Genomic DNA, 9,958 nt, shown 5'->3' on the forward strand with positions numbered 1-9,958 from the left:
ATATGCACCAAGAACATGAATCTTTCTAGTCATAACATTAAGCGCTGCACCCATTATAGATCAAGGAGAAGTCCATGCATGATCAAATCACCATTGTGGGGCTTATGGGTTACTTGTTTGAGCAGATGATAGTCATTCTAGGATCCTCTTTTCTTCTTCTTTTCTCATTGTATTTGAATACCTTGTTTGTTGGGCTTCAAATTTTGATCGTTTTTAATTTAATATTGATTTATAGGGCTGGTTTTTACATCTTTTATGATCTACATATCCTTTAGTTTTACAACATCTTCAGAAAAATCTTACAAAAATTATTCTTTTTCTACGGAGTACATGTGAGAAGACAAGTCTTTTTAAAATTAAAGAGAATGAGATTTGATTGTCTCATCTTTTATTTTGTCACACACACACAAAAAAAAAAAAAAAAAATTGTAAAGATTTGAATAGTTTAAGCGAAGAAAAATAAATTTCTTGCAAATTTTAAAGAGGAAACCAATAGTTTAACTTCAGTCTAAGATGACACGGTTAAAGTAACCCATATATCTCTTTGTGATCATGTAATGTTCGGGCAATTTAATTCTACCCTGATTAGGAATGATGTAATTATAGTAAAAGGAAATGCAAGTTCATTAAAATTTTGAACTGGGAGTTTAGCAAAATTATATATAAAAATTTTCCTGCCACTACTGCAAACCAGCATCCACCCAAATGGCATTCAACGAGAAACTACACTCAGAAAATGCCGTAGAAAAAAACAATGAAATAGACGATGGACTAGCTAAAAGGGAAAGTTTGCAAATTGATAGAATTTTTGTACCAAAAAATAATAAAGAAAATAATACAAATAGTCCACGTTGCTTGTTTAAACGAATCAATTAGTATATCTTTTGCCTATCAAAGTTTGGTGGTAGTGAAAGAGTACAGAACCGTGGCACAATGTGAGAGGGCGAGTAGTACATAGCTAGAGAAATGTGGAATGGTCTAGTCCCTTCCCTTCCCTTCAATGTGAAAACCTCGGAAGCATTATGGGCCTCAAACTCAGTGGTAGAAAGTTATGGTGAAGGAGAGCGCCATGTCTATTGCTTACACCACCGTGTGTGGACAAATGAACACACGTGAACCAATATCCTTATGAAAATATATAGACGTGGCTCCTTAAATATCCACTGCTCTGCCTAGTGCTTGCCCCTCCAACACACTCTGTCACTCTCTATATAATGTCATTTCGAGGCCTAACATTAATGCCGCAACAGCAACTTTAGTACCTCATTTCCTAGTGCTTATAGCTGCTACTTGGTCATCCATAGCCTACTCCATTAAGCTAGCTCTAATTGGCAATGGCAGTCTCATCTGCAATGCAATCCATCTTAGCAAGACCACCTTTGAATCTTGTAGTTTCAAACAGATCTACTAATAGGGTGAACCAGTTTCTAATTCCCACTAGTTACGTGCCACATTTGCCCAGATATGCTAGTAGTATGCAAGTCCGTTGCATGGCAGAGGTAATGAAAAGTCTAGTTTGTTTTTCTTTTTGTGGAAATCTCAAAAGTTTGATAGAAATTATTTAATAAACATGATCTGCTAATTGATTTCTATGTAAAGATTCTGACTGTATGATTCCATGGCATTTCGCTTTGCAGGAGGACCAGCAGGAGCAACCAAAGCCTGTAACAACTTCACCTTCACCACCTCAACCACAACAAACCCCTCGTCCTGCACCTAAGGTACCTAACCTTAACCCAAAAGATACTTCTTTCTTTCATGAACTTTTTTTACCTTGCTCAGCAAATTATAATTAAAGCAAAATTGCTTTCACATAAATTTGTTATTGCTCCCAACTCTATTATACACAACTTAAAATATCTCCCCTTGATTTTGTGAAAAAATTGTGCCTAATTTATACATTTTAAACTTATTAAATATGTCAGAGACTTAATTATAACCGTTAAGGTATCTCTTCGACTAAGAAGTAGAGATACGTCTTCAGGTATAGGTACGCTACAACGTTCCCTAAAATTAAATATAAAAAAGTACCATATAGCATGTATTAATTAATTATTAAATATATTTTTACTTATATTTTTTATATATTGTTAAGTGAAATTTAATTAAAGAGTAATAATAAAAATAATAAATAAATAAATAAACTAGATAAGTGTTCATCATCCACTATCAAGGGATTAAAAGTATCGGGTATAGATTCAAAATTCAGGTATTTGATCAAAAATGAAGTATCTGCATTTTCTAGCTATTGACATGACAACATGCCACAAAGTAACATAATTTTTACTTGATTCACTAAAGATATTGCTTCTATTATGCTAAGGTTGTGTTAATTGTTGTGAGAAATATTGTTCTACTTATAACTATGTTTCACAATATTGTTAAGAGTATTTTGACACGTTTCACTATTGGCAGGTCAGCACAAANCCAATATCCTTATGAAAATATAGACGTGGCTCCTTAAATATCCCACTGCTCTGCCTAGTGCTTGCCCCTCCAACACACTCTGTCACTCTCTATATAACGTCATTTCGAGGCCTAACATTAATGCCGCAACAACCACTTTAGTACCTCATTTCCTAGTGCTTATAGCTGCTACTTGATCATCCATAGCCTACTCCATTAAGCTAGCTCTAATTGGCAATGGCAGTCTCATCTGCAATGCAATCCATCTTAGCAAGACCACCTTTGAATCTGTAGTTTCAAACAGATCTACTAATAGGGTGAACCAGTTTCTAATTCCAACTAGTTACGTGCCACATTTGCCCAGATATGCTAGTAGTATGCAAGTCCGTTGCATGGCAGAGGTAATGAAAAGTCTAGTTTGTTTTTCTTTTTGTGGAAATCTCAAAAGTTTGATAGAAATTATTTAATAAACATGATCTGCAATTGATTTCTATGTAAAGATTCTGACTGTATGATTCCATGTCATTTCGCTTTGCAGGAGGACCAGCAGGAGCAACCAAAGCCTGTAACAAGTTCACCTTCACCACCCAACCACAACAAACCCTCGTCCTGCACCAAGGTACCTAACCTTAACCCAAAGATACTTCTTTCTTTCATGAACTTTTTTTACCTTGCTCAGCAAATATATAATTAAAGCAAAATTGCTTTCACATAAATTTGTTATTGCTCCCAACTCTATTATACACAACTTAAATATCTCCCCTTGATTTTGTGAAAAAATTGTGCCTAATTTATACATTTTAAACTTATTAAATATGTCAGAGACTTAATTATAACCGTTAAGGTATCTCTTCGACTAAGGAGTAGAGATACGTCTTCAGGTGTAGGTATACAACGTTCCCTAAAATTAAATATAAAAAACTAAATATAGCATGTATTAATTAATTATTAAATATATTTTTACCTATATTTTTTATATATTGTTAAGTGAAATTTAATTACAGAGTAATAATGAAAATAATAAATAAATAAATAAACTAGATAAGTGTTCATTCATCCACTATCAAGGGATTAAAAGTATTGGGTATAGATTCAGAATTCAGGTATTGATCAAAAATGAAGTATCTGCATTTTGCTAGCTATTGACATGACAACACCACAAAGTAACATATTTTACTTGATTCACTATTTTTTTTTTTTTAAACCAACACACTATTTCATTATAAATAATATAAAATAAAAATATTAATATATTTAAACAGGATACTTGGAACTTATAAATACTGGTGTGCCACTATTTATTATTTTGTTTGCCCAATATCATATATATATATATGTGTGTGTGTGTGTGTGTGTATGTATGTATGTATGTATGAATTATTATTTTCAAAGCAAAAATGAGAATATTTATCTATGACTTATTATCTTATGAATATTACAATCCATATTACCAAAATTACAATTACGTATAAGCAAAAGTGGGGAGTTGGGGCTGATTGCTGGTTTAGTCAAATGTATGGGCCATTAATGGGTTTTGCTTGGGACCGAAACTGCTGGTGAATTATGCTTATGGGCTTGAGTTAATAATACATAATATTCGTGGGCTTTGGGTTGATCACGCAACTCCAAATTTATGGCTAAAACAAAATATTTTGGGCTTTTTCTTATATTTGGAACCAAGTGAAAGAGGCTTCACAAGAAGAAGCTCAATGAGGATGCTGACAAATTATTGGGCCGTTGGTGATGATTGATGATGGGAACCGTGGTGTTCGACAAAATGCCACTGAGAATGAGAATGTTGGTGTTACAGAGTGACAAGTCAGTTGAGATTCACAAACGCTAACCAAAAAACTTCTTGATTATAATGATTTGATCACTAATTTATATATTCACAATTATAAAGAGAAGAAAAGAGAAGGGTGTACTGTTTATATGGAGTTGGAATATTATCTTGTACATCTAAACAAACAAAGGGCTTGTAAAGCCTCACATTTCCTTCTCCTACCACTTCATCTGATGCCTGATCACCTTCATCCTCAAAGCACCAAAAGAAAGCAGGAGAAAACGATTTGCCGTCCTAAAAATTCCATAGACCAATAGTGTAATGGATTAAACCTGAAATTTTTGGGTTTACATCATGCCTCAGATTTTATTAGAAAAACAATTTTGTTTTGGAGTCTCACATTCTTTAATGCCTCACTTGAATCAAATCAAGTATGAAAATTCATATAAACAATAAACATTTAAAAACACATTATTATAAACTTTCTTTTCTTTTCTTTTTCCAAAAATTTGTATAACTTTAAATATTTATAATAAAACCAAGTTTGTGCAATCTTGCAATGTACCAAAGTTTAACTTTCTATGATTAGTAAAAACATAATTGATAAATTTAGAATAAAATTGCAAAATTTATCAAGTACCAAATGAAAAATCTCTCCACAAACGTTAAGGAACAAGAGATAAAGAAAAATTAATTCTTGGTCCTTAATGAGAGTTCTTTTAGGAGAGCAAGTCTCATATTTGTGACTTGTTGCTTTTGGTGAAAGGTATTTTGTCATCGCATCAAGGCTTGACTTCAACATATATATACATATATATTAAGCCCAAACTCAATAAATCCTAATCTCAAATTTATCAACTTCAATGAAAGTAGAGAGCAAAAGTGATTATACTCAAACGAAATAGAGAAAGAGAGATTACTGAGATTATACCCATTTCCATCTTTTAGATTTGTAGACTTTTATATACACACGCCAGACTAAAACACTAAATTAGGCAAGCTTAATTCCAGTAGATCTGCATTTCTATCAAATTATGCTCTTTTCTATTGCCCCTTCATCCCTTCTAAACACATCTGCTTAATGTGCAGAGCCCATCAAGAGTCTTGGAGTGGTCCTTTGGCCTCCCCCAAATGAATCTACTAAGGATGGAAGTGTAAATAAGGCAATTGAGGTTTGATTCATCGAGTCAAATAGGCTAGTCTAAATCTCACTTGTTATAGATGAGTTGAATTTTGATCGACTATATTTTATGTGAAGAAAATGAACTTCATGTGGATTCAAATTTTCGAGACGAAAACAATAATTTAACCAAAGATGTGTTAGCTTAAGTAACGCATAACATTCAAACGGCTACTTCCCCATACACAAAATTTATAACATGTCTCCTGATAAAAAATAAAATAAAAAATAAAAAAATTGCAACATATCTCAGTATAATCAAAATTGGTTGGGACTGTCAAATTCAAGCCTAATTAGGAATGATGGCACTGTGGTAAAAGGAAATGCACATTCATTAACATTTTGAACTATGAGTTATGCAACAACAAAAAAAAAAAAAAAAAAGGAAAAATGTAGGTTTCAATTAGTTCAAGTGGTAAAGTCCTTAATGGTTGTATAAGAGATTTGAGACTCAATCTCTGCTTACACCAAAAACCAATTGGTATCTTAATATGATGATAAAGAGCTATCATCGGACACCATAAATTAAAACTCTCTAAAAATAAAAATAAAATAAAACAAACTATGAGTTCTTACAAACTTTTCTTATCAAACAAAAACGTTGCTATAGTCTAACCCAATCAATTGCGTATCAAACTTTGGTAGCGAGCAAAGTTAAAAACCGTGGCACAATGTGAGAGGTGAGTCGTACGTAGAACATAGAAATGTGGAATGTGGAATAGTCTCTTCAAAAATCAAAGCTCGAACCAAAGTGCCACGTCCATTACGTACCGACGCAAGCATGTGTGGACAACTGAGCCCATGTCAGCCAATGACCTTTCGAGAACACACGATGCCTTTCGTAACAAAAAACAAACTTGATGGGCTATAAACACTAGACACTGCCATGACATGCAAGACGTGGATCCTAAATATCCACTGCTCTCCTCGCTTCCCCTCCAAAATTCTCTATATATTTCACTCCGAGACCAAACATAAATGCCACAGCCACTTACTCATTGGCGGCTATACAGCCAGCCCAGGGGTTCAAATGAACCCCTGGCCTGGCCAAAAAAAAAAACTATATATAAAATTTTTTATTTTTTATTTGTTTTGACTCTAAACTAAAATTTTGAACACTCTAATCTTAAATTTTGTTTAATCCCAATTGAAATAACCTTGAATATGATCATCCTAATTCTACTTTCACAATATTATTTTCACAATAATTTTATAATAAAAGTTAAGTAGCAAGTTTTAATTGATTTTTATCTAGATCCCACAAATGACGTCACTTTTTTACATATTTTTAACAACTTGCCACCTAGATTAATTTGTTGTGAAAGTGTTGTATCAGTGGCTCTATTTTTAAAATTGCTACTTCGCTTTTAAAAAGAAAGAAACCTTCCCTCCAACTCTAGCTTAATTTGCCATCAGCCGCAGAATGAAATTGTTTTTCCTTGCACTTTCCTTCTTCATTAGTAAAAAATTACACCACTTTTAGCATACAAAAATTACAACGCTATTGACCCCCTAAAAAAAAAAATCTTGGAGTCGCACTTACTACTTCATTTTCTACTACCTACTTGATCACTCATAGTCTATTAGTGAGTTCCATATATAAAAGCTCTTTGGTAATAATGGCAGCCTCATCTGCAATGCAATCCATCTTGGCAAGCCCTTTGACCCGTGTAGTTTCAAACAGGTCTACTAGGGTAAACCAGTTTCTAATTATTCCCACTAGTTATGTGTCACCTGTGCCAAGAAATGCTAGCATGCGAGTGCGTTGCATGGCAAAGGTAATGAAATCTATGCATCATGATGAATTTTTATTCTTAATTTTGTCGAAAACTCAAAACCTGATGGAAATAATTTAATATTCATATGATTATGATATATTGATTTATTTCTAAGTAAAGTTTATACTGTAAGATTCATCTTCTTTGCACTTTGTAGAAAGAGCAATCTGAGACAACTTTACCACCTCAATCAACACCCAAGGTAGCTACCATTAACCCAAGAGATACTTCATCTCCTTTTTCTTATTCTTTTTTCGCTCATTAACCCTAGATATACAATGAAAATATTTCTTGAAAATCCATTTTTTTTAGCCATTAATTTAAGCACAAAAAATTATTCATTAATTTTTTCACAACTTTATGAGAAAATTATAACTAGAGTATTTTACTTTCACATAATATTATCGATCCAAATTTAATTATACACAACTTAAAATATGTCACATTAATTTTGTGAAAAAAAATTTTCTTTTAAGTTTATTTATTTTTTACTTTCTTAGTAATACTATGGACACAATTATAACTAGTAACATGACTTGTTCATATGGAAGTAGTAATTCTTACTTGGGTCTACTAAATGATCTTACTTTTATTAAGCGCTAAGCACAATAAGTTATTTCAATAGTTATGAAAAATGTTGTTTTGTGTACAACATTATTTAAGATTATTTTTTGACATGTGTTTCACTATGATTGACAGGTCAACACAAAGTTCTCTAACCTGTTGGCGTTCAGTGGGCCTGCACTAGAGAGGATCAACGGCAAGCTAGCAATGATTGGGTTTGTTTCTGTAATGGCAATGGAGTTATCCAATGGTCAAGATGTGTTCGCCCATATATCCAATGGTGGGATCCCATGGTTCTTAGGAATTAGCATTGTGCTCACTCTTGCATCTTTGATTCCTTTGTTTAAGGGAATCAGCGTGGAGTCCAAGTCAGATGGGTTCATGACCTCATATGCCGAGATGTGGAATGGGAGGTTTGCTATGTTGGGTTTGGTTGCACTAGCCTTTACCGAGTATGTTGAGGGTGGAACCCTTATTTAGGTTTTTGATGTGCTAACTTAGGCCAACTTGTGTAAATGAATATTTAATTTCCATGTAATTTGGAAAGCAGTTTTTGTAATCTATTTTTCATTAAATTAGATTTCAATTTTATAAAGGAATAGAAACTTATATGCAAATGAGTCTATCATAGTGGTCCTCTCTAAATATGTTTGCTACTCTTGTCGTTACTACATTACATTGTCAAATAACTTTGTCCAACTTGTGCCTCATTAACCATATATCATCACTTAAATATAAAATGACAACCCAAATGAATTACTAGACATGGTAAAGTTGTGGTTTTTCTTGAAAAATTATGGTATAAAAATGGAATTGAGCATAGTCTTTTATTCATATTACATTAAATATTTCAAATTTATGTGTGGAAAGGTCTCTACAGTGTAGCAAACATATGAACAAAGAGAATTTTTTTGATGAATATAAACAGAAAGAATTAGAAGCATACATTTACTCTTTCATATGTTTACATATGCACCAAGAACATGAATCTCTCTGGTCTTAACATCATGCACTGCAACCATTATGGATCAAGGAGAAGCCCATGCATGCATGCTCAAATCACCATTGTGGTGCTTATGGGTTACCCCTCCATTAGTATCTTAATTCTGCAACCAAGTAAAGAATTGTGTTATTGAAAATGATAATCACTCTAACATTAGAGAATGCAAATCACAATATTATTTTATATTACTATATTCCCTTGCATCTGGCCATCTGCTTCAACAAATAGTTAGACATAATTTATACTGGCTAAAACACCATGCATCACACTTCCCTGCCTATAAACTAATTGAAACAACATATTTAAAGAGCTTCTTGCTAAGATTACTGGATCAGGACAAACCAAATACAATTGACTCATCAAGAATTAATGACCAAACACTGGAAGGTTGGACTAAATCTAATTCAATACTCTATTTCATTATAAATAAAATAAAATAAAAATATTAATCTTTATATATTAAGAGAATTTAGAAAGTTAGTTATTGTTTTTTTTTTTTTTTTTTTTTTTTGTCAAAAACACCCCCAAATCAATTAACCAACAACTTAAAAATTGGGTTAAAATAGTAAATTGGCAAAAGAAAGTGTATTTTTTTTATTGTCAAAAATACCCCTACTAAAACTTAAAAATAGGGTTAAAATAGTAAATTGACAAAAATAATAAATTCTACTTCTACGTTGAAATGTCTTCATGCTTCTAATAAACTCCTATTTTACGTTTATTTAAATTCTTATTTCTACTCACAACTCTTACAAAATATGATCACTCTTTTGTTATTTTTAAAACTTTCCAATTTACAAAACTTACCCCACTTTTTTTTTTTTTTTTTCTTTTTTTTTGTGATTGGAAAAAGTAAAAATCTCAAATTATAATAAATGCAAATTATTAATATTTATCCCAAAAATAGAAGAGCCTCTGAGCACACGCGTAAGCGCGTGCTTAGGGGCTAGTATATTTAAATAGGATACCTGAAACTTATGAATACTGTTACGTTCTATATTTTATTTCAAAAAAAAAATATATACTGTTACATAATATATATATATAACGGGAATATTTATTTGTGACTAATTATTTTATGAATATTACAATCTATATTAACATAATTACAATTACGTATACTATAGTTCAAGCTAAATTCAAATGAATTTGCTTTTGGATGTCCTGGGCTTGCTGGAGGGTGGTGATCGATCTGATAAGAGATCATCAAGGGAGATGGGTGAAGGGTTACACTAGATTTATAG

At 32.3% G+C, this 9,958-nt stretch overlaps 1 protein-coding gene across 1 annotated transcript; it reads left to right on the top strand.

Moving 5' to 3' along the window:
* The first annotated feature begins 1,019 nt into the window (after window positions 1–1,019).
* Window positions 1,020–8,191, top strand: LOC112021052 (early light-induced protein 2, chloroplastic). The gene is made up of 3 exons (XM_065770165.1): window positions 1,020–1,499; window positions 1,638–1,721; window positions 7,847–8,191. The coding sequence occupies exons 1-3, from the start codon at window positions 1,335–1,337 to the stop codon at window positions 8,189–8,191; spliced, it is 594 nt and encodes a 197-aa protein (XP_065626237.1). The 5' UTR covers window positions 1,020–1,334.
* The last annotated feature ends 1,767 nt before the right edge of the window (window positions 8,192–9,958 follow it).

This window comes from Quercus suber, unplaced genomic scaffold, assembly GCF_002906115.3.
Source record: "Quercus suber isolate HL8 unplaced genomic scaffold, Cork oak 2.0 scaffold_3B, whole genome shotgun sequence".
In the NCBI taxonomy this organism is placed as follows: Eukaryota; Viridiplantae; Streptophyta; class Magnoliopsida; order Fagales; family Fagaceae; genus Quercus; species Quercus suber.